This window comes from Mesoplodon bidens, assembly GCF_964165515.1.
Source record: "Mesoplodon bidens genome assembly, chromosome: 7".
Classification (NCBI taxonomy): Eukaryota; Metazoa; Chordata; class Mammalia; order Artiodactyla; family Ziphiidae; genus Mesoplodon; species Mesoplodon bidens.
Window position 1 is genome coordinate 13,397,518 of NC_138164.1, and position 24,618 is coordinate 13,422,135.

At 53.9% G+C, this 24,618-nt stretch overlaps 2 protein-coding genes across 7 annotated transcripts in view; one reads left to right on the plus strand and one right to left on the minus strand.

The window, feature by feature from the left end:
• The first annotated feature begins 7,428 nt into the window (after positions 1-7,428).
• Positions 7,429-15,348, plus strand: MCAM (melanoma cell adhesion molecule). Of its 4 annotated transcripts, none has more exons than XM_081238718.1 (16): positions 7,429-7,534; positions 9,356-9,480; positions 9,578-9,785; positions 9,871-9,941; positions 10,037-10,124; positions 11,191-11,370; positions 11,447-11,568; positions 11,653-11,815; positions 11,911-12,029; positions 12,116-12,257; positions 12,425-12,546; positions 12,655-12,796; positions 12,892-12,963; positions 13,155-13,302; positions 13,625-13,742; positions 14,223-15,348. In XM_081238718.1, the coding sequence occupies exons 1-16, from the start codon at positions 7,471-7,473 to the stop codon at positions 14,250-14,252; spliced, it is 1,914 nt and encodes a 637-aa protein (XP_081094844.1). In that variant the 5' UTR covers positions 7,429-7,470; the 3' UTR covers positions 14,253-15,348. The 4 variants fall into 4 exon arrangements, with proteins under 4 accessions (XP_081094844.1, XP_081094846.1, XP_081094843.1 ...); XM_081238719.1 differs by lacking the exon at positions 7,429-7,534 and adding an exon at positions 7,790-8,212; XM_081238720.1 differs by lacking the exon at positions 13,625-13,742.
• A 378-nt stretch (positions 15,349-15,726) lies between these two features.
• Positions 15,727-24,618, minus strand: part of CBL (Cbl proto-oncogene) — a 91,014-nt gene continuing 82,122 nt past the window's right edge. For all 3 annotated transcript variants that reach the window (XM_081240178.1, XM_081240177.1, XM_081240179.1), the window contains one exon: positions 15,727-24,203. In XM_081240178.1, coding sequence (XP_081096304.1) covers positions 23,935-24,203 — 269 coding nt within the window. In that variant the 3' untranslated portion in view covers positions 15,727-23,934. The remainder of the gene's footprint in view (positions 24,204-24,618) is intronic.

The following is a 24,618-nucleotide window of genomic DNA, read 5'->3' on the forward strand; positions in this document are numbered from 1 at the left end:
TCATTCTAGTGTGGAGCTGTTATGATCAGAGGGATGGATTGGCTTGTTGAAATAAGGCCGTAACCCAGGTGTAGCAGCAGCCTCCCCAGAAGCGGCTGGAAGTTTCCAACCTCAGTCACCCAAGGGAGAGGATGAAGCTGGGAGGGGAAATGAGACCTTAGAAAGTGGGACCTTTGGTTCTGTCCCTCTGGGGCTGAACTCAGATGGATCTAAACCGACTGGCAGGTGTTCCCCTGCTCAAAACCATTTATACACACCCTGCTGTGCTAGATCATTTACCAGGGTTTACAAATCCTCTGTAGTCTGGCCTCGTCCCTCACTAAATTCATTCCTCCCTTGCAGGATGCTAACCAACCGCTAGTCGTCTCCTGCACAGAGCATGCTGTCACACTCCATTTACCCAGGTACCTACCATTATCCCTTAATTTGAAGCTAGGTGTCAACTCCTCCAGGAAGCCTTCCTGGGTCACCTCAGGCTGAGTTAAGTAACTGTTTCATGTGCATCTTTGCACCCTAGTACTTGGCACGTTGTATTCTAATCGTTTACTTGTCTGTCCCCCTGACTAGAGTACAGACGTCTCAAGCACATGGACCTCGTCTTAGTTATCATCCCATCCCCCGCCCCCAACGTAGTACCCTAAACACGATATCCTAGTTCAGTTACAAGACAGAGAAGGGAGCCACCACAACGCCCTTTTCCTTCAAAGCAAACCCTATCTGTCCACATGTCACCTCTGTTTGTACTGCAATGCTGTCTTCGATCAGGACGGATTGACATGAGGCCTAAGAGTTTGGTTTCTGCCACTCATCAATCCAGCTTTTCAGTACCCCCATCCTCCCACCTACTCTGTAAGATGAGAGAACAATTGAAACTACGGGCGCCAGGGGGCGCTCTCAGGCAGAGAAGAAAGAAAGAAACCATTATAAATCTAAACTTCAATTTCATCACATCATTTTGCCATTGCTCAAGAACCTGCAGTGGCTCCCCATTGCCTACTCTATCTCAAGATCCCAGTTCCTCCCCCATGACCTAACTTCACCTCATCTGCCCAAGCTCTCACACAGCTGCACCCTCTAACCTGTTGAATTTCTATTTAGCCGTGTAACAGTTTATTGAGTACCAGCTATTTGCGTAAGGGTGGTACCAACAGATGGTAGCAGTGGCTGAAGCTCTCCTTAAGACACTCCAAGTAAACATATAATGGAAGTGAAAGCAGTGGGCCTGCTATGCAAATAGCAAAGCAAGGGCTCCCAGCCTCCCCCATCAGCCTGATCTTCTAGCCCGTGGCCTACGCTGAAACTCTTCTTATACAGAAGAAACAGTTTTCACTGGGCATGTCCCTTTCTTTCTTTCCCACCCCCTCTCATTGCTTTTGCCACTTGCCCTGCCTGGACTGATCTATCCTCACTCCTCCCCTATCTAAACCTGACTTTTCACTGAAGCCGCCACACTTCCAGAAAGGCTTTCCTGGCGGGTGCAGGCACAGTCCACATGGATGCTCCCTCTTCTGAACCCCTGTTGCATTTCCTGTTTATACCACATAATTCAGTGATATTCCAATCCGCTGCTTTCATTGCCATGATATGTTTACTTAATTCGGCTGTAAATTATGACAGGTATGGGGCCCGGGTTTTGGAGTTAGATCAACCTTGGTTCAAATTTTAGCTCCTTGGAGTGATCAAAAAGTTCTGGAAGGGCTTCCCTGGTGGTGCAGTGGTTGAGAGTCCGCCTGCCGATGCAGGGGACGCGGGTTCGTGCCCCGGTTCGGGAGGATCCCACATGCCGCGGAGCGACTGGGCCCGTGAGCCATGGCCACTGAGCCTGCGCATCCGGAGCCTGTGCTTCGCAACGGGAGAGGCCACAACAGTGAGAGGTCTGCGTACAGCAAAAAAAAAAAAAAAAAAAAAAAAGTTCTGGAACTAGACGGTGGTGATGGTTGCATAACATTGTGAGTGTACTTAACACCACTGAATTGTACACTTAAAATGTTTAAAAGGGTAAGTTTTATGTTATGTGTATTTTACCACAGTGAAGAAAATGTAGCTCCATTACTCACAGGCTGCCTGACTTTAGGCCATGTAACTCTTTTCACTTCAGTTTTGTCATTTTTTGTTGCCAAGATCAAGATAAACATTAGTGATGAAAATGACCCTTAAGTGATGGGCTGAGTTGTAAAGCACTGTGCAAATATTAGCTATGAGTAGCTTCTTCTCTCGTTCTGAGCACTGCCATGTCCCCTCTGAACAGTCACTGGTTTGGCCACTTGCCCAAGATTAGCTGATTAAATGTCAGGGTTGTCTCAGAGCCACCAATTCCTTCATGGAGTTTACAGCCGGGGGTGTTGGAGACCAAAGTTGAACCAGCCCTTTCCAGTGTGATTGGGACACAAAGGGAAGGTGCCAGGGAGAGCACAGCCCCTGGGGCTTTTCTCTGACTCCGAATCCTTCCACTTTTCCAGTCCCCTTGAAGCCCTGGGCCCTGGGGTATGGGTCAGGGAGGCAGGGTTCAGGCCGCTGACTTGCCACCCCTCTTCCCTCCCACCTCTCTCCCCACCTCCAAGATCAGCTGTGGCAACTACAGAGGGGATCGCAGGCCCCTGCAGGGGTGCAGTGGAACAAAGCTCCCCTCCTCCAGGGCTCCTCCTGGCTTGTTCAAAGCTCTGTGTGGAAGGGGAAACGCAATGCAGAAGTGGCCTTCAGGGAGGAGACACAGCAGAACCCGGGATCCCTAGGCTTCCTGTAGGCTCCTCTCTGGTAGACTACCTGGGCTTTCCTCAGGGACAACTCAAAGTCAAATTTAAACAGCTCTCTGGGGACATCGCTCCTCCTGGGTGGTGGTATTTTGGGGAGCGGATGTGAACTTCCTGAGGGGGAGAGGTGTAGGCTCCCAGCATCCTGCCCTGTGCCCTCCCCCTGCCCCCAACTTGCTCCATTCTCCAAATTTAGGATGGCAGGAGGAAGTGGGAAGATGTTTAGGTCCTCCGAGGCCAGCGAGCAGAGACCAGCACTGGGAGTGAGAGGCTCCATTCTTCCAGCTGACAGGAGTGGATCCAGTGGGGCTAGAGGGCGACCCAGAAGCCCGCACCCCTGCCCTGATGCTGAAATCCTGGCTGCGCGGTCCTACTCTCTCCTCGATCAGAGGTCACTACACCCCCGGGAGGCCGTCTGCTGGGACTCCCCGTGCAGCCTGGCTCTCTCCCCAACACCCCAGCCCACTCCTGCTCGCAACTCTGCCCCCGCCCCCCTCACTTCCCAAAGGGGAGGCTGAATCACCTCTACCAGCCCGCGCTGAGAAAGGCCTGGAGACCGGATTCGAGGCTTCCGGAGAGCCCCAGGGTCCCCTGCCCGAGCCCCTCCCCGGCCCGCCACGGCCTGAGCATTTATGGTAATGTTTGGATTGGTGCGAGAGCGGCCGGATGCCCCGCCTCCCCGCGGCCTCCGCCGGTCAAGACCTGGGGAGCAGGGGCTCCTGGGATCCCCTGGGCTGAGGCCCTGGGTGCTGGAGGGCTGCCCACGTGGAGAGGCCCCTGGGGTCTGAGAGGACTAGAGGGACAATCCCGGGCTGAAGGATGGCTCAACAGGGCGGGGGCTAGGATGGGAAGGACGTGATCCCCCTCAGTATACCCCACCCACTGCTATCCCCTCTCTGGTTTATGGGTCCCTAGGCCCCAGGAAGAGTCCCCATGCACCCACATCCTCTTTCCCTTTCTCTCCCGCACTCCCTGGCAGAGAAGGGCCTGAGAGGGGAGGCCAGCAGCTCCCAGGGGAGTCGCTGGAATGCTGGGAGCCTGGGAACAGACCCCGCAGTCAGTCCCTGGGAAAGCCAGGCTGTGGGAATCCCACCCGCAGACCCCTCCCCAGGAGGCGACACCGGATGCCAGAGACAGACCCCACCTCCCCCAAGAGGGGGGCTTTGTGAGAGTGGGAAACCCCCTGTCCAAGCCCCAGCCTGGCTCGACCCCAGAGTTCAGTAGGCCAGCTGTGACGGAGACGCCCCTCCCCCGCCCTCCTCTCCCCGGCCTGCTCCAGCATAATCCCCGCCATTGTGCCACCACCTCCCTTCCCCCTCCCCTTCTCTGCACCCCTGTACAATGGGGCCTTTGCCTGCTCCAGCACTCAGGGTGGAGATGGACGCACTCACGGCTTTTCCAAGTTTAAAAATAGCCCCTCCCATCCCCCCAAGTCCCCTCCCCCTCTTCCATGGTGTTTCTGGGGCACACCTCAATCCACGCCGCACCTCCTTCTTCCTGCCCCCGGGTCAGGTGCGAAGGACATGGGTGACACTGCGTCCGGCCAGGATAGGGGCTGCTTCCCCCCATTCAACCTCTTCCCCAGCATCTCCCACCCAGCCCCGCAGTATCCGGTTTCCTGGCCCGCTGATGTCCTCAGCAGCAGCTGCCCCCCAACCCTCCTCCTACCCAGTTTTTCCCTCCCTCAGCACAGTCTTCTCTCAGCTCAGATCCCCACTCTGGAAAAATTCTCCTTCCTCCCCTCCAAAGACTCAGACCGAACCCTGCTTTCCAGCCAGGCCGGGGCGGGGGACGCCCAGCCTTGGTCATGGCCGACATTGCTGACCCGCCCCTCCACCCGCAGCTCCTTCTCACTGCAGCTGGAAGCTTGTCTTTCTTAAGCTTCCTTCCTCCGTCCAACCCGCCCTCCTCATATCCTCCTGGTCAAGGCCCCTCCACCAGAGGAGTGAGTGGGAGACCACTGTACCCACTATGAGAGAGAGAGAGAGGGCTCCTGGGTTTAATCTCACCCCAGCAAGCCCCCAGGGGCAGGCCCAGCCTTGTCTTTTGACCTCCAGCTCCACCGGGGTGGGGGGCACAATGAAATGAAAGCCCTCGCTCACCCTGGAGACGGGAGCTGAGGGACCCAGACCGCGGCCACCACCCCACCCAGCCTCAATTTCTCTCCCTGTGGTCAGACCTATGCCCATGAGACACACCGAGGGCATTCTGCACCGCGAACCCCCTCGTGTCTGAGTAGCCTGGGTCTACCATGGGGGTGGAGGAAGGCAGCCTTCCTACCGTTTCCTTCCGGAGAGAAATGAGGCAAGGCGTTAGGACTCTGGCCTGGGGCTCTTCTGATCTTGGCCTGCATCTGGGCGAGGCTGCCTCTACCCCAGTCCAGGCGCAAGAGTATCTGCTGACCAAAGGCCTGCCGCGGCCTCCTTGGTCTCCCCTCTGCTGGACCTCCATCGTCTCTCACTGGAAGTTCTTCCCCTCCCGCCTTCTCTCTTCCCTGCGATTGCCGAAGAAGCTCTGTCTTCTGGCATCTTGGAGGAGTTGGAGGCTTGATCCCCTCCACCTACTTACTGCTCCTTCACCCTGCGCTGCCCTCACTCCCTTTACTTCTCTCTCCAGTCCCCTCTGAGTCCTCTCCAAAGTCCTGACCTCCTTCTGGTTTGGAATCCTAGTGTGCCCCCCTGGTGAAGCTGTCCTGGAGTTGTCTGCCCCCTGACCTCTGGCAGCCCAGATCGCCCCAAGCTACTGGCTTACTTAAAGGACGGTCTTTGTGCTTCCTTGGTGGGGACGTGCAGGGCACGGATGTCACCCTGGGCTCTAACCTCATTTCCCCTTCACTGCAGAGGCAGCTCCTCCACCCCCACCTAGATTCACTCGGCTCAGGACGGAAGAAGAGTTAAGAACTGACCGTCCTTGGTGGTTAGCTGGCTTTGTTTTCAGGCCAGAGAGAGGAGAATGATTAGTTAATGGTGTTAAGTGAAGGGAAGGGGGTGGGGGCGGGGAAGCAGAGCAGTATGCCCAGCTCTGAGCTTGCCAGGGCAGACAGCATCCTTCGGCCATTCCCACTCCTGCCCCTGCAGACAAACAAACGCATCCATTCCATTCTGGGCCCTGGGCCAGTCCATACCTTCACTCTGGGGGATGGGGAAGCACCATTCTCCTCTTGTTTCCCCCCCCCCCACCTCCCCCAGGCTCCAGGCCTCTGGCCTGGCCGGCCTGGCATGGCCTCTGGCTGGAAACTAATGGAGGTGAGGAGGGGGTCAGCAAGGTTCTGAAAGAAGCGGCTGATGTGGTTTGAGAGTCATCTCCACGTCACCAGAACGCCATCCCAGAGCATCCTCTCAAGTCACCTGCCCATCTCCGGCATTTGCTGCCTCACCCTGCTCCTCCCCCAACCAGCAGCAAGGCTGCCTGCCTGGTGACAGGACGCTACCCCAAATCCAGGCCCCCTTTTGACCCTCCCTGTTGAAGAAGTCCCCGCTGATGTGGACCCCTTTCCCAGGGCCAGGGTGCTTGGGGTCTCTATGAGGCAAGTCCGTCTCACTTGCCAGGGCCTTAGTTCAAGAGGCCAGAAGACCCAGGGTTTGGGAATGAGAGGAACTGCAGGGTCCCCCTCACCTCACTGTGTGGCAGATCCCACTCAGGCAGGGCAGCATGGAGTCAGTTCTGATCCCTCCTCCAAACCCCTACCCGCAGCTGCTGAGCCATAAGCCATAGGTGAGCTTAGGGGGCTTGGTGGAGGGGGGCGGAGCCCTGCTGCAGGGGGTCCTTTCAACCCTCAGGAACAGCAACAGGTGCTGGGGGTCAAGCTGGAGACCTTGCACCCGTTAACTCTTTCTTCCCCCTCTTTTCTTCATTCAGGCAAGAGGAAAGTGAGTCCAGGCTGGGCTCAATGAGTGAAGAGGGCAGAAGCAGAATTCTCAAGATCTGGGCTTGGACAAGCGTGGCAACCTTGGGTCTATGAATTCAGCCCCTCCCTCCTTCCTCTAGTCAGAGACGGACTTGCAGGAGCTGGGGTGGAAGGGTCAGTCCTTAGAACACAATCTCCACTCGCCAGTACGGGTACCTCTGAGTCTGTGGGCCCCGGCTCAGTGTTCTTCCCTCAAAGCTGCCAGGACTGCCAGGCTTGGGGGCAGTGCCAGGCAGGCGACAGCTGCAGTGGTGCAATCGTTCTGGGAAGCCTGATTTTCTCTGTGGCAGGGGTCCGGCGGGGTGGAGGAGGAGGCGGGGAGAAGAGCCTAAATGGGAGGGAGGCCCCCATCAGGGACACCAAGAACCTGCTCGGCGGCTCCCCCGCCAGGAGGTCCCCCAGGGCTACACGGGCTGGCTGGGGCTGAGCAGGAGTGAGCGCGGCGGGGGTCTGGACCCGGCGGGACTCCGGGCATCCGGGCCAGCTTCTCCTCGCTGCCGCCTCGGCCAGGCAGTCCGGCCCGGAGACACCTGTCACCGCCCCCTCTCCGTTCCCCAGCTGGGGGCCGGGAGGAAGGCTCCGGCCTACCCGCGCCCCCGCCCGCGCCGCGCGGCTCCGCGGCGCAGCTCCGGGCATCTCGGCGCCGGGCCCGCCCCCTAGGGCTGCGGCGCGCGGGGCGGGGGCGGGGCGGGGGTGGGCTGCGCGGGGCGTGGCGGGCCGGCCTCGGCGCTCTGGCCCCCTCCCCCGCCCCCCTGACGTCAGCCCCCGGCAGCTGCGCTCCCTCACTTCGCTCTCGCCCTCCGGCCGGGAAGCATGGGATGGTCCGGGCTCATCTGCGCCTTCCTTATCGCCGCCTGCTGCTGTCGCCGCGCCGCGGGTGAGTGAGCTCGCTGGGGGTGGGGTGGGGGGGCCCGCGCCCCCAGCGGCGCGGCCCGGCAGTCTTCGGCGGAGCGTGCCCGGGAGGAGAGCTGGCATCGCGGCGGGGGCCGGGGCTTTGCGCTGCGTTGTGCGCTCCTCTTCTCCGGGTCCCAGGCACCCGGCGCGTTGCGCGCGTGCAACTCTTCTTTGCAGCCAGTTCGCAGCCTCTATTCCAGACCATCCCGGGAGCAGAACTGGGGAGGCGGGGAGGGGGCTGCTGCCTGGAGCGGGAAGGGGGGGAGCCAAGTCCCTGGGGCCGCTGGTGAGAGCTTTTCCTCAGGTGCTTTCTCTGGGGGACCCGTGGTTGGAGCCTTGGCGGATGGCCCCTCTACAGCGCATCCCTAAATCCTGAATCCCGCGCCCGCCTGTTGCTGGGAAAGGCAGCTTTCTTAGCTGGAGGGATGCGCCGACCCCTCCCTCTCCCGCCTGGGCTTCGAGCCAGGCTGGAGGTGAGCGAGATGGGGAGGAACGGCGGCTCCCACCCCGGCAGGGCGTTGGCAAAGCCTGGAGGGCGGTGTGGGTCGCTTCGCGCCTACCCGGGTGACGGGATCACAGGTGGCAGGGACGAGGGATCGAGGATTACCAGAGTGGAAGCGCCCCAGACTTGTTACACCTCCCGGAATGGGACCACGTTCAGGTGGGAAATGCGCCCCTGCACCTCGGAGTTTTTCTCTGGAACTGCCTAGGAGCCGGGCGCTCCCGGGTTCACGCTGCCCTTGTATGGCCCGCAACGGTGTCGCTTGTTTCTCTTGGCTCTCTTTCCCGGGCTCCAGCCGCTGCCTGGCTGGGGAAGGGGAGGTCTAAGCAATACCCAACTCGATGGCCTCGTGCCCATGCCGACGGTGTCCCTGGGGTACCCTTGGCTGCTGCCTTCCAATCCCTTCTGGGGAAAGGGCTAAATCGGGCTCCACCCGCTGCAGAAGGTCCAGCCCCACCCGGCCCCGCTCTTCTAGCTCTGGGGAAACGGAGTCAGGGGTGTGAAGCTTTTGCTCTGGGTTGAAGACCACTCCATCTGCCCTTGTTATCTGGGAGCAAGCCCAGGCCAACCACCCAGGCACCCGAGTCCAGCCAGATGGTATGGAGTGACATCACCTCCTCGCAGGGCAGGCAGCGCACTAGCACCACTGACGTCACTCCTGCCCACTGCCTGGCCCTTGCCCTGACCCCTGCCCTGACCCCGGGGAGAGATTCTGTCCCCCTCCATGACTCTGACCCCTCCATACTCACAAGACTCCCAGGATGGGGTCCCCTGAGAGTGTTGGATGTTCACGGCGGTGCTGCTTAAGGAGTATGAAATAAGGGCCTCCTGGCCAGGGTTGCCCTTTGGGCTGTATGGGGGATTTGGGGAAGGGGTGTGGGGGGGCAAAGGGTAGAGATGTCTTCCTCTGGGTGTGGGGACAAAAAGGGCCTGTGTGCCCCGGCCTGGCACATGCCTTGCATTCCCACCCTCTGAGCTCACCCGGGGAGGAGGGAGCCTGGAAGGAAAGGGGCCTTCCTCTTGGCCCAGAGCCTGGGTTGCCCCTCTGCCAGCCTCATCTGGGAGGTTCCTGGTGCTCAGGGTCTCTGCTCCAATGACCAGAAACGTCCATCCCCAACTCCCTTGAACCGGGAGAGGGCTGGCCCAGGGTTGGGGGGTGAAGCGCGGTTGAGGGGTAGGAGAGGACAGTGCCCTTCAGACCCCCGAGGGGGCATGGAGAGCAGCTGCAGCGAGCGGTGCGAGTGGAGGGCACGGAGAGCAGCTGGAGCTGACACAGCTCCTCCCCCACCCGCTCCCCGCCAGGTGTGCCTGGAGAGGCTGAGCAGCCCGACCCGGAGCTGGTGGAGGTGGAAGTGGGCGGCACGGCCCTTCTGAAATGTGGCCCCTCCCACTCCCAGGGCAACTTCAGCCACGCGGACTGGTTTTCTGTGAGTGCTTGGGCCCCAGAGAGGGCAGCAGGGGCGGGAGGCTCTGCCCTTCATGTAGCCCCGGGACGCTCACCTCCTCCCTGCCACCTCCCCTTAGGTCCACAAGGAGAAGCCAACACTCATCTTCCGCGTGCGTCAGGGCCAGGGCCAGAGCGAACCTGGGGAGTACCAGAATCGGCTCAGCCTCCAGGACAGAGGGACTACTCTGGCCCTAACAGGCATCACCCCCCACGATGAGCGCATCTTCCTGTGCCAGGGCAAGCGCCCTCGGTCCCAGGAGCACCGCATCCAGCTCCGTGTCTACAGTGAGTGCCCTGTCCGTGCCTTGTGGAGAGGGTGGGGCGTCGGAAGTGGTGGTCCCATGCCCCTCCCCATTTCTCTCCCCTGTAGAAGCTCCGGAGGAGCCACTCATCCAGGTCAACGCCTTGGGCATTTCTGTGAACAGTGAGGAGCCTGGGGAGGTGAGATCTGCCGGGGTGGCCGGCGGGTAGGCAGGAGCTAAGGTGGGCTTGGCAGGGTCGCAGAGGCAGGGAGACTCAGACCCTGTCCTCCTTAGGTTGCCACCTGTGTGGGGAGGAATGGGTACCCCCTTCCTCAAGTCACCTGGTACAAGAACAGCCAGTCCCTGAAGGAGGAGAAGAACCGTAAGTCATCCTCTCTGCCCTTAAAAGCCATGCTTGTGGCACAATATGGGGACCACCTTGCATTTTATTTTACTTTTTTTTTTTTGGCCACACCACACAGCATGCAGGATCTTAGTTCCCCGACCAGGAATCGAACCCGTGCCCCCTGCGTTGGGAGCACAGAGTCTTAACCACTGGACCACCAGGGAAGTCCCTATTTTACTTTTTTTGTAAGTACACAAGTGATCCTTGAAAATATTCTCATAAGAATTCAAACTATGGAAAATCTAGAAGGAAAATTTCCTTCCTGCTCCAGACCCACTCCCAGAAATAGCTCTGCTATCAGTGTGTATGTGTTCACACTGATGCAAGCCTTGATGTCAAGCCTACTTCTAGGTACTTACTCACACATGTAAATATATCTAGGACTATATAGGCTTTTGTTTTTTATTATCTAAATCAGTGGTTCTCAGCTAGGGGTGATTTTGCTCCCCTCCGGAACACTTGGCAGTGTCTGGAAATATTTTGGGTTGTCGCAAATGGATAGGTGCTACTGGCATCTAGGGGGTAGAGGCCAGGGATGCTGTAAACATCCTACAGGGCACAGGGCATATCCAGCCCCAAACGTCAGTGGTGCTGAGGTCGAGAAACCCTGATCTGAATGGCACTGTGCGCTACACATTGTTACACAACCTTGTTCTCCTTTTGACAACAAGTCTTGGAAATCTCTCCAGGTCACTCTATTTAGATCTACCTGATCGTTTACCTACTGCCGGCATTTCACACGGTGTATATAATATAGTCTAGCTAACCATTCATTCCCGTTAGTGGATGTCCAGAGTGTTTTCTCATTTCCTTTTTTTTTAAATCCCTGCAGCAGTATTTGCACACGTCCTTGTATGTGTGCCTATGTGTGTTTGTCTAGGGTAGATTTCGAGCAGGAAACTGCTGGGTTGAAGGGCCGCAGCTGGCATTGGTACCTGGCCCTCTACAGGGGCTCCCCTGCCATTCCCCCACCCAGGAGATCATAGGGTGGGGCTGGAGGCGGAGCTGAGGCCGAGCCCTTCGCCCCTTCCTCCCTGCCCAGGGGTCCACATCCAGTCGTCCCAGATCGTGGAGTCGAGTGGTCTGTACACCTTGAGGAGCGTTCTGAAGGCACAGCTGACCAAGGAGGACAAAGATGCCCAGTTTTACTGCGAGCTCAGCTACCGGCTGCCCAGTGGGAACCACATGAAGGAATCTAGGGAGGTCACTGTCCCTGTTTTCTGTGAGTACCGACTCCTCGCTGTGGGGCTGGGTCCTGCTAGCTCTTGGGCTGAGAGCTGCCCCCTTTGCCTGTGCAGACCCGGCAGAGAGAGTGTGGCTGGAAGTGGAGCCTGAGGGGATGCTGAAGGAGGGGGACCGCGTGGAAATCAGGTGTTTGGCTGATGGCAACCCCCCGCCCCACTTCAGCATCAGCAAGCAGGTGCGGGGTCCTCTGTTCTGGGTGCAGGTGGGCATGCAGGAGTGGCTGGAGGTGCACTCTGATCAAGCCTTTGTCCTCTCCCAGAACCTCAGCACCAGGGAGATGGAGGAAGAGAGGACCGATGACAACGGGGTCCTGGTCTTGGAGCCCGCCCAGAAGGAGCATAGCGGCCTCTACGAATGTCAGGGCCTGGACTTGGAAACCACGGCATCGCTGCTGAGCGACCAGCAGGAGCTGGTGGTGAACTGTGAGGGGCTGGGGGCCCAGGACAGGGGGACCAGGCTGGGGCGAGAGGGAATCTGCCCCGCCCTGTCCTGCCTGACACGATTGCTGCGTCCCCAGATGTGTCTGGAGTCCGGGTGAGCCCCGCAGCCCCCGAGATCCAGGAGGGCAGCAGCCTCACCCTGACCTGTGAGGCACAGAGTAACCAGGACCTTGAGTTCCAGTGGCTGAGAGAAAAGGTACCCAGGTGGGCTCAGGTCTCCGGGGCAAGGGGCTGTGGGGTGGGTGGGCCTAGGAGTGACCTCTGACCCATCTCTCACCCCAGACAGGCAAGGTGTTGGCAAAGGGGCCTGTGCTCCAATTACGCAACCTGAAACGGGAGGCAGGGGGAGGCTACCGCTGCGTGGCATCTGTGCCCAGCGTTCCCGGCCTGAACCGCACCCAGCTCGTCAACGTGGCCATTTTTGGTGAGGCCCTAGGCGGAGATCAGGCGGCCCCTTGAAGCCACCTTGAGTTGGGTGGTTTCAAGCTCTTTGGGGACCGAAAGCCACCCGCTGCCCTGGGGGGCTCTGGTGGGGAGGGGGCTGGCAGGCTGGCAGAGCTTGCTGTCTCACTCTTCCCCGCCCTCCCACAGGGTCCCCATGGATGGCACTAAGGGAGAGGAAGATGTGGGTGAAGGAGAACTCAGTGCTGAATCTGTCCTGTGAAGCATCAGGGCATCCTCGGCCCAGCATCGTCTGGAGCGTCAACGGCATGGTGAGCAGGCACATGGCAGCCTCCCAGGCTCTCGTCCATCCCTGTGCGGGCTCTGCTGCCACGACCCGGCATCCTCCCCACCCCTGAACTGCGTCTCCTTCCTTGTAGGCCAGCGAACAGGACCAAGATCCACAGAGTGTCTTGAGCGTCCTGAATGTCCTTGTGACCCCAGAGCTGTTGGAGACAGGTGCTGAGTGCGTGGCCTCCAACTCCCTGGGCAGAAACACCACCGTCATTATCCTGGAGCTGGGTAAGGGCTTGGTCCTGCAGAGTGGGGCGGGGGCAAGCCCAAGCAGGGCACGTTCCCATCCCGCACCCCCATCCGTTTAACCTCTTTCACTCCAGACTCCAACAGAACCACTAGCCTCAGCACCTCCACCGTCAGTCCCTATGCCAGAGCCAACAGCACCTCTGCAGGTGAGCTGGGCTGGATCGGGAGCCGGGCTGGGCCAGGGCATCCTCACCCTGCCCTGACCGGGAGCCCAGGGGAGCTCTGTCGAGAAAAGCCATCAGCGGCCCATCTTCCATCAGCCCTGGGCTGGGCGGGGCCGCGAAGGTAACATGGCAGCCTGGGGCAGGGAGTGACTCGGGGTGTCTTTTTGGGACAGAGAAAAAGCTGACAGAGCCCGAAAGCAAGGGTGTGGTCATCGTGGCCGTGACCGTGTGTGTCCTGGTCCTGGCTGTGCTGGGCGCTGTCCTCTATTTCTTCTACAAGAAGGGCAAGCTGCCGTGCGGACGGTCAGGCAAACAAGAGATGTGAGCACGGCACGTGGCACCCCGCGCCCCACCCCCTCTCACGCTGCCAGCCTGTTGCCTCCTCAGGGATGTTCCCCTGCTGGCCCCTGTGCCCACTGAGCCGTTAGGAGCAGGAGGGGGACCCTGGGTCTGAGCGCTCCCCGCCTCACCGCCACTACCCAGCTTTCATCCACCACACTCCTCCCTCTCACCCCTGTTGCCCTTCCCTGAGCCGGCCCAGAGCACCTAAGAGCCCTTCAGTACCCAGTCCCACGTCCCTCCCAACAGCCCCCCTTCCCTTGCCCCCGAGTTGCCAACCTCTTGCCTCCCTCCCTCCTCCCAGCACGCTGCCCCCGTCTCGTAAGGGCGAATTTGTAGTTGAAGTTAAGTCAGATAAGCTCCCAGAAGAGATGGGCCTCCTTCAGGGCAGCAACGGTGACAAGAGGGCTCCAGGAGACCAGGTAGGAGGCAGTTCCTGTGGCCAGAGCCTGACACATCTTCAGGCACCGGGAGTGGCAGGGGCTGACGGTTGCTGAACACTAACTATATCCTTCATCCTTCCCTGTTGGAGATGGGGAGCCGGCCCCATCTTGCCTTCCTAACACCACGCACAGACGGTAGGGCCAGGCAGGTGGCTGAGGGACCCCGAGAGAGGGTAGCTGCCAGGACTGAGAGCAAGGCCCCGTCCCGTCATCATTTCCTGAACAGCACTGGCGGCTCACGTCACTAGGTGTGAAGTGTGGCCCAGTGCGATTCGGGGGCCTCATCTCTTATTCCCCGCCTTGCCATCCCCACCCCCTCCCCGGCTTCTTCCCTCCAGGCGGCTGCACTTAGTTCATCAGCTGTGGCTTTGGTCCCTCCTCTCTTTTAGCGCTCACACCCTAAACCCTGGTCAGTGTCTCCGAACACCCCCCTCACTTCTGCTCTTCACCCATCTTCAGGGAGAGAAATACATCGATCTGAGGCACTAGCCCACCGAATCACACGGCGCTCCCTCCCCTGCCTGGAACATTTCCTGTTCCCTGCTCACCTTCCTCCCCAGCACTCAGGATGGTCACCAAAGCCTCTAAAGTGGACTACGGAGAAGACCCCCCTCCAGCTCACCTGCAGACCCCATTTCAGAGGGCACATGGGCTAGGACCAGAGCTGTCCTGAGAAGGACCTCATGTGGCCCTGGAGGCCCCCTCTTCAGGGACCTGCCCACCACTGTCTCAATTTGTTGAGTGATGCTCATGCCAAGGAGGGGGCCTCGGTATCCCAGAAGCACACAGGAGAGTCTCTTGCAGAACTTGTTTTCTCTTTACACATATTATGGATGTAAATACCTGTCTTCTACCAGCAGCCGAATTAGGTAGCCTATTTATCTTGAGCTGATTTCCTGCTCCACTGCTCCAGGGCTGGCTTCATAATTCAGCTGTATCACTGAAGTAAGGATGCAGTGAGCCCAGGCCTCTCTCTGCTGGTGAAGTACGTTGCTCACACCAGTTCTGGAGAGACCCCAGCAGTATCTAGAAGCAGTTGCCTGCCTGCCTGCCTGCCTGCCTGCCTCTGGAGTCCCCTTTGCGACACTCTTTTCTTTCTCTGGGCAGAAGTCAGGACCTGGTGTCGTTCCTTAAAAGGTATCCTGGGTGTATCTCATTGTCCCTGCAGTAAGGAAGCTGGGTGCCGCTTTCCAGAGTTAAGGCGATTGGGCCCAGGCCCCCGCATTCATTTGGCTCCCCTACCCTTTCAAGGAATCACGTAAGACTGAATGCTGGGGGTAGGGGTTGGAGATGAGGTCCAGACTGTCCTTTACGAGGGTTAAGGCTATAAAGTTATATTAGCACCAGACTTCTACAGCCTGAGCTAATGGGCCTGGACCTTAGGAGAAAGGCCCTAATGGGAGAATGGTACTTGGAGATGAGAAACGGGCCTGGCTAGAGCTTTGGGGTATGTATGTCTCTGTGTGTGTCTGTGCGCACGTGTGTGTGTATATATATGGTTTTGTTAGGTTGTAAATTTGCAAATTGTTTCCTTTTTATATATGTGTATATATATATGAAAAATAAAGCTTAATTGTCCCAGAAATCTTACACTGTTTTTTATTCATCATGGGTACCACAGCAGCCTGGGGCCTCCAGAATTGGAACTGCACCAAAAGGAACACAAAACCCTTTGCGGTTGGGAGCAGGGACCAGGGGTTACCTCTGCTTCTGAGCAGAGGGCTCAAGCTCTAACACAGGGGAGAATCAACCTACTCAGCAGCAAAGCTGCCCTGCCGTATCTAGGCAGCTTGCAGAGCCTGGTGAGCTGCTGGCAAGGAGCTATTGCCCTTCTCCTGTCACTGAGACTGCCCTCAAGGTAGCAAAACAGACTTCTGCTGATGAACTGGCACAACCAGGCACCTGGCCCTATAGCTCCCCGATATATCACTCCCTAACCCACAAATGACCAAGAACTCGGGTCTGCTACAACAAAAGAAACTTTATTTAAAAATATTTTTTTACAGACATGGGTGCCTGAAAAAGCTCTTTAGTTAACTGTGTATGGAAATGAAAAAAAATTAATAAATAACATTAGTATAACAGAACCTCTAAACATTAATACACTGGCAAAACAAAACGGACTTAAAATGAAAATGAATCTTAAAGCTCTGCTATTCTCTGTAAGAATATTTACCTTCTGTTTTATTCTTTACAGGTGAGAATGATTAAATACTGCTAATATAATTTTTTTATATTAATGACACATTTTTAAAATAGTCCACAAAAATCTCATCTAAGTTTTCATTTTGTTTTATTTTTAACACTGATATACAAATGGGACTCTTCATTCTGGAGAAAAGTATCAAGTTCTCTCCAGCCCCACCCAGGCCAAGAATGTCAAAATCCTGAATAAGGAGGACTTTGAAAAGAATTGTTTCTATCTCCCAATTCTTTATTAGTTAAAGGCAGGGAAGAAGTGAGAAAAGGAAAAGAGATAAGTAAAACGTCATCATACAGAAAACTTTTTTTTTTGGTCGAAACCTACAGCGGCGAATACTGAGGACAGGCTTCTATTCCGGTTCGTGGTCCTTGCTGCCCCCCCCCAGGGGAAAACCCGCCCCTGCAGAGGGCACTAGTTGCTTAATGCTCTATGTCTGAAGTTTTCAAATGAAAGGAAAGCCAAGTCTAAGGGAGAGGCAGGAGGTCTAAGGCCAGTTCAGGACCCAGCAAGAAGACAAGACAAAACGAACAACCAAACAGCCTCCCCTTTTCAGGAGGGTCCACCCTACACTGTTCCATGAAGTTGGGTCATTAATAGGATCAGGAGGCTGGGTCACTTGAAATGGTCCAGAGTATGCCTGGAAATCGTGGAACGTTCTGTCTCTCCCTGCTGAACACAGAACATTCAACCTGATCACTAAGATTCTGACTGGAACCAACCAAATGATCCTGGGATACAATGCTCATTTCTTCCAACGAAGCACCGTGGCAGGGAGAAGGGACCGCGGACACGCTGCACCTGGGGGCCACCTCCCCAGCCGCACGGAGCACTTCCTCTCCCCTAGACCGGAGGGACTAATGACACTCAAGGTAGAGGAGCTAAGACTCTGGTATTTCCATATTAAGTCCTAAAATGCAGCCTGGGATACAGTGCTGCCTTAGAAAGGCACAAAATGTTTGGCTTTTTTAATTTTTTTTTCAGTGTGCTAAAAATTGTTTTGTTTTGAATAAAGGAAAAAAAAAAAGATACATAAGGTTAAAAATCCCAAGTCACCACAGCCAGAAAGCAGATGTAGGAGGTACCTCATAGCTGCCACACCCCTACCACACGTTTCAGCAGGAGGTCAAGGCCAAGACACTAAAACGGTGCCGAGAAGGGCAGGTCAGGAGAGGAGGTATCCACCCTCATGGGCATGGCTCCCTCACCCAGCAGCAGAAGGAAGAAGCCAAGGAAGGGAAAACATGTGGTCTGCAGACTTGCAAGCAGTTCTCTGCCTCTTCAGTTTCCAGACAGCCATAAGCATGGCCACCCTCACCCAGGACAGGGTCAGAGGTAGACAGGGCGCAGGGAACTGACACAAAGGGCACATCAGCACCCATGTCAGAGTGCCGGGCGTGGGCACACTGCACACCCCGCTTCAGGGCTTCAGCATGGAGGCAGCGCAAGGCCTGAGGAGGCTCAGAGAGCATGTACGGAGCAGTACCCCTCTGGCCCCCCAAACCGGCCCAGGGGTAGGAGGAGAACTGCGGGAGGGCGCCTCACACGTTCATTTTGGGGACTGACTAAGAATATGGGGCCGGGCAATCAGAACTCTGATTTTGTTCCACTGCCAAATCAGTAGGAGAGCTGAGGTTTGCCTTCAGCCTCTGCTCTCTACGAACACAGGGAGTGGTCAGCCACATTCTTCTCAAGCACTGAACAAGGGAAGGGGCCGCGAGATCTCCAAACAGTTGTTAGTCTGTTAGTCAACAGCTGGCCCTCTGGCACCATGCTCTGCAGCCAACTGCGAGTGAGCCTCCAGGCAGGGCTCGCTCTCCGCGCCCCGATTTCCCCCACTTACTCCTGGGCTACTTTCTGGAACCAAGAAAAACTGGTGCTCGCCTTTGAAACCAACCCAGGTTTCCTAGAACTCTGTGAAGGCGAGTGGCACTGCTATCCCTCTGCCGCTTAATTCTGGCGCCCAGAAGGGAATTTCAAACACACAGGCCCCAGCCTTCATCACGGGCCTCAGTGTGTATCTTTGGATTATTAGGTTACTTCTGTGTACATCAAATGACTCCAGTAGTTTAAAAAAGTTATAAGTAATTATGAAATGCCTCAGTAACACAGGACAGGCTCCCGGATAAGATAAATAAGATCAAAAGATTCAGGCAAGCAGAAGCACAGTTTTAAAAAACCAAAAAATAAAGGCTTTACTCTAGGACGACAAAGGAAGCAACTGGACAGGGAGGACAAATGCATCCTGTCTAAACAGCTCTCAGTAAAAAGTCTCTCTAAATTGGAATCTATACCTAATTTATATCCTGGCAACTGTCCCAACTTTATAAATTCTTACTGGCGAAGTAGTTTCTGAGGTACCTCGGAAGGCCTGCCTAAGAATATTACTGCAGAGCTCCCCTCATAGAGGAAAGACCAGATAAAAGGGTGGGGAGGAGGGCTTGGAGGGAGGCAGGCCATGGGCCCATAGAATGAGTATGTTCTCAGCACTAAAACCTGAAGAGAGCCCAGAAGTCCACGGCTAGGGGCTACAGTGGATTTGTGATCTGCTCTCTAAATGAAATCAAAGAAGGCTAGAAACCTGAGACTGAATGAAGGCTAAGAAATGTCACCTAAGAAAAGACTAGCTCCGGAACAGGAGAAACTGGTCCTAAAGAGGGAGGTAAGAAATCTTGGATGCCAAGATTCATAAAGGGAAGAAAAACAGGAAATAAAGCAACAAAGAAGACAGTAACCTAAATTAACTTTAACCTAAGCATTTCCTCCAAGTCCCAGACATAGTCCCATGCCTGCCTTTCCAGTCTCAAAAAAGCAGTATGGTAAGTTTTACTACTAGAGTAAAGTATTTTAGGGTATCTATCCCCTCCTCCCTGAGAACCTCCCCCGCCCCTACTTCCCATCTGAAGCAGCATGCCGCTGCTGCCCTGTGTGGCAAAGTCGGGGGTCGATACCTGATCAATGTGCTGGGCTGATCATAGTCTTTCTTGAGAATATGAACCAAGAGGCACTGGGAATCTGTTAAAACGGTGATCCCATTTAATGGTGAGCTGGGGGTCGTGAGGACTGGGGTGCCTATGTTGGGGCCATGCATACCGACAAACAGACCGACGAGCAGGAGAAAGGACTAGCTGCAAAGTTTCTCAGCTCCAAGCAGAATCAACTGTACCGCTTATCCTGGGTTCTGGGAAATACCCTGCATCCTTCTGATTCCTTCCTTTCTTCTGCTTGAATCCATCTGTTTCTTGCATCCAAAGGACTGCTCAACAGGATGGTCAAAGATACAGCCCTGACCTTCTTCCACTATGCATCCATCTCCATGCATTAAATGGCTACACGCATTTCTAAAGAGAGACTGCTAATGTAGATTGAGATCAAAGTAGAAATAGTAATGCTTTATGCCAACTGAGAATACTTTAGATAGAATTTCTAGGGCCTGAAAGTCTAGGAGGATAATAACGTGAAAGTCTAGGAGGATAATGACGTGTTGTCTAGGAGGATAATAACGTGAAAGTCTAGGAGGATAATAACGTGTTGACTTTCATACTAAGTTCTACGGTCTCTAAGCTCCGTACCCCTAGAGATACAGGCTGACGTTTTTGAGAACTGACTGAGTTCAACCTATGTTACTGCCTGGCTCTTGGGAGACCAAACAACTGGTTGAAGATCAGGACCCAGAAACAGGTGCCCATCCCTCTCGCACACCTTCAGCCCTTCTAAGACACAGGATTAGCTGAGAGGTTGTTGAAGGATTGAAACAAGTTCCACATAGAATGGGAGATGGTGAGAGGTCCCAGAAGGGTGATAAGAAAACTTCCTTATAAAGGGGATCAGAGGTACAGGCAGCTCAGTAAAAAGATCAAGGAAGGCACTAGAGTGGAAAGGGGTATGTAGGCAGATGCTTTACTTAAACATTTAACTGCCCTATTGTGCAACTCTGAGCCAACATACCAACCCACCACCAAACAGATTCGACTTAAACACATAAAAATGGTGGGTATCCATGAGACTTACATGGAGGAATCTCCCAGACCTTGTCAAAGCTACAGGAAGACAACAGGGGTTAATGGGAGTGTCTTGAACTGATTTTTAACCAGGACAGCTCTATAAGGAAATGTCTACATAAAAGAGCTGTGAATATAACCTGCACAATCTTATTGGGAACGGCTATTTTAGGGCCAAATGCACATGCTAGACAGCCCAAGTACAACTGCTCTACATCAGTAAACCACCATATGGTGGCAGGGGAGAACACAGAGCTGACACTTCAGGCTCATGGTAATCACTCATAAACACTTGCTGAATGAACACATACAATGTTAGAGCCAAGCCAATAGTCAGAACACCGGTATTCCATGGGCAGTGGTCACTGCAGAGTCAGAAAGGCCAACAGCAAGAAGGGGGACTTACAGTTCGGGAAGAGGGCCTGTATCCCACCGCCTTTTAAGATGTGAGGTAGGAGAATATTCTGCACTAACACCATGGCTGATCACACACAAAAAGGTCTACATCTTGTTAAAGAGAACATATAGCTGGTCCCTATTTTGCAAGCAAATATACAAAAATTCATGTGTAAGATTGCTGACTGGACCATAAAATATATTTTACCTATCTATAGAGGAAATAAATATTTTAATTGTGAGGAATAGCAACCCCCCAATTTTTTTTTTTAAATCCACAAAACAGCTAAATGATACTAATAGTACCATCCCACACCCTGGGTCCTGGTGTTGAGAGTCTGTATAGGAAGCAAAAGAACAGAAGAATGGCAGAATATGAAGAGTGGCACTGGGGGACAGAGAGAGCTAGCGGAAGAGAATGGCCATCCACAGGTATATATCACTATGTATATAAATATTAACACATAAATGCTGAGACGACAAACTGCCTAATCGATTATTTACCTAAAGGGAGGTATATCATTGAGCCCACAGGGTTTTTCCACTTTGATAACTCCTGACTTTAATGGAAGGAGTACAGCAGGTGCAGCTGATTAAGTACTGCAAAGCAGGCACCAGCAACAAGGCAGGCTGTGTAAAGCAACCCAGGGAGACATGCGGAAGCAGGAGACCAGGTTGAACAGAACAGCCTAGTGCACTTGAGAAAAAGGAAAACATCAAAGTGGTTTTTACCTTACTTACCTGACAGGTAACAGAGGAGGAATCGTTTGTAATTAAGAGCGGGAAAGGGGATGTGTTTGCCGAAAATGGCGAAATTCAAAGCCCATTTGTGAAAGGGCAATTTTAGTTAAAATCAGAGCAGAGCCAAAGAATTAAAAATTGCCATACAAATGGAGGACGAAGAATGGGTTATTGGTGCCTTAGTCAAAGGAAAATTTAAGAAATTAAAGTTTTAGAAATATCCTCAAAACAAAAGCCATGCAAAAACTTTCCTGAGCCTCACCTGGCAATCTCAGGCATGGACCCAGGCATGACCTCAGAGCATCCCAAGAGAAAACCCCTCACAGAACCGTCTAAGACCCTGAACACCTGCAGATACGTGGCCAACAAGCTAAGAACCAACCCATGCAATGGTGCACACCTAGTTCAGCCTAGATCCCCACGTTCAACACAGGGCATCTGGCACCTAGTTTGGGGGCTGACCTGATGAGCCTCAGGGGTATTCAGTTATGAAAAGAAAGGATGAACTTGCCTTTAGCCTATGTAAGTAAGGACATAATCTTCAAAGAAGATTTGGGATGCATTCTGAAAAGGCAAAAGATATACAGAACCAGTGCTTTATTCTCTTGATAGATCTCCAGACTATGGGTAGTATCTACAGACACCGAAAAATTCCAGTGTGGAGAGGTATGCAAACTGCGGCCATTTTCTCTAGCTCTCTGTCTAGGCCTTCAACATCTAAACAAAGTGCAAAACTGAATGCTACCACAAGTGAAACACTATGCTGGCTTTGAGAAGGAGATGTTAGTTACTGTTTCCTCCTCTCTGCTGCTCTCCTCTGCCCTCTCCATCGCGATCCAGGCCCTCCTGCACCTGTTGGGGGCTGTATTATTTTCTGCCACGTAGAGGAGACACCGGGTAACCACAGCAAGTCAGCAAAAAGCCCTGAACTATCTCCTCTGGGAACATAAGTGACTCTGAGGCAAGAGGAGAAAATCAAAAGACCTGGGAGTAGCTGAAAGCCAAGAGAAGAGCTAGATAAAGTTTTAGGTCCAAAGACGACAAGATGGGAAAGAAAACAGGTGTAAGGAGAGTCATTTCTCTTTGGATCTCATGACAAAACCATGATTTAGATTGTGAGGAAGGTAGATTTATCAAAGGGCAGGCTTGCTTCTGACAAGGGGGAAGGTTACACACTGCTAGGGAAGTCAGTAAGAGGCCCTGGCCAGAGAACTAACTGAACTCAAGTGGTGCCTTGGCAGTATCTGCAGGAACGTACCAATGGTGCCCCACACAAGACTCTGAGTCTTCTTTACAAACTGGCGACGGCACAAGCTGCAGGGCTTTTCACATGTTGTCTGTCCGCAGTAAAGTCGTTTACTACACCCAGTGATGTCTAATTACTGTGGGGAATGCAGTCACTAAAGAGTACATAGGACCTAACGTGAAGAAGAAAGGGGAAGGAAAGGAAGAAGGAAACGCTACATTCCCAAAGCCATAGGCACAAGAGAAAAGCAAGGGTGGCACCAAGGTAGGGTTGGTGCTAATTATCAGCAGAATGCTGTGCTACCGTGGGTGGTATTCCCCCCATTCCTTAAAGGGCAAAGAAAAAATTCATCTCTGAAAATACAACCTGGCTCATATTCAAAGGGAGACACCCATATAAGCTGAAATTCACTGGGAAGAAAAACTGAAGAGATAAATCTTTATTGTCTGTTTTGTGCATTTTATGTACAACAAGGTAAAGAGCATGTGAATGGAGCTTCCTAAGAGCTTCATGGTATTTGGGCCAGAAAGCCATGCTGGAAACAAATGTTTTCCCTTCCCATTAAAGAGAAAACCTAGTGACCTACATTAGAACACACACCTGGCACCAAGGCAACTGACTCCCACAGACTATTTTCTGGGGAGGGCGTGGAATGTATCTGAAGGCCTCTATCTCAAAGCAGTCACTATGTCATTAGGATAATTGAAACACCTTTTTCAAAACAGACTCAATGTTCCTATAGAAACAGTGCTTTGGAGTGACCAGTGTTCGCTGCGAGTATCAAACAGGACCATAACGATAGAGCAACAGTACTTTTTTCCCACCTATCTACCAAACAAATCAACACCATCACACACAATAAAGAACATCCTATAAGCTGCTCGGCTTCAGTAAGGCTGGTCATAGCAAGCCCACTGCCAATGACAAGACACCAAGGAGGAGGAGGGAGGAGGAGACTGAGGAAAGGACAGAGGGAGGGTGTTTTAAAAATACAAGACTTCAGCTACGCACACGATAATCCAAGCCAAAGGGGAGTGTTGGAGTTGTAATACACACGGGGGTTGGGTATAAAACCACAGTTGATGGCAGTCTTTAAGATTCCTTCTTAAACATCTTGTGCTAATTCCCTGCCTGGGATTAACACACACAGCAGGTAAATCTTATAATCACAGGACACACACAACCACAGACAGACAGACAGACAGACAAGACGCACACGACCACATCCTTAACCTAAGAAAGTCTTAAGTCCTCAATTAGGATTTATAGCACAGTGCTTCTCCTACTGCTTTCTGGACCATTCCCCAGGTAGGCTACCATTTAATAAAAATGCACACTCTCTCCAAGTGGGGAGGGACTAAAGGACACCTTCAAATGCACTCTCAAAACAAATAAAATAAGACAACATCCTAGCTGCTCCATTCTCATTCCACTGCTTTGAAATCTTGGAACCACAGATGTGATATCCCACACAGGGCAAGACCTCATTGTGAAGTCTCCAAAGGAACCTCTCTGCCCTTTTAGGTGCTACTCGAGCAAGAGCTCCCGGCTCCTCGGTCCTCTAAGCTGCGGCACGGAGGGGGTGTGCTAGGTGGCTACGTGGGCAGGAGAAGAAATAGAAACAAATTCCCGGAGGATGTTTTTGGCCATTTCAATATTGTTGTGGGCAATGACCAGAGCTTTCTGAATGTCCTGGTAGGAGTATCCCTGACTCATGAGGCTCTCAATCTCACTGGAGAGCTGCGGTGAGGTGGCGGCGGTGCTTTGCTGACAGCTACCTGCTTTTCGTTCAGAGTTGATTCTCCGAGGGAACGGTTTGGGTGGCCTCTCAGGAACTTGGGAACCCTCAGTGAAGTCTGGAAGAAACAGGAAAGAGAATGTTTGCAAATCGGGGCGGGGCGGGAATCCTCATCCGATGTGCTAATACGAGATATTATGGACCTACTGTCCGTCAGGTACACGTGCAGTCACAAGGCGGGGTTTTACAGTTTCAAGGGCTTCTGTCTACAGCCTCCTCCCCTCACAGCACAACAACCTTCTAAAGGCACCACGCGCCTGTCCTGCCGACAGGGACCACGCTGCCCTCCACACAGGACACCTGCACCTGCACCACGCTTTACACCGAGCACCAAGTTTTCACACACATCATTGCCTGAATTAGTTAAAAAACACTTCCGAGGGGCCAGAGAAGACACTAAACTTCTCCCTATGCAAATAAGGAAACAGAAATAAGCCTAGGTTGCAGCGAAGAAGCATTAAACAAGGTTGGGC

Bases quoted from the DNA above. Each gene is read 5' to 3' on its own strand.
- MCAM (XM_081238717.1), top strand. From the start codon at position 7,471: ATGGGATGGTCCGGGCTCATCTGCGCCTTCCTTATCGCCGCCTGCTGC. The intron at 12,030-12,115 runs GTACCCAGGTGG...CTCTCACCCCAG, and splicing joins TCCAGTGGCTGAGAGAAAAG to ACAGGCAAGGTGTTGGCAAA. The intron at 12,797-12,891 runs GTAAGGGCTTGG...CTTTCACTCCAG, and splicing joins CGTCATTATCCTGGAGCTGG to ACTCCAACAGAACCACTAGC.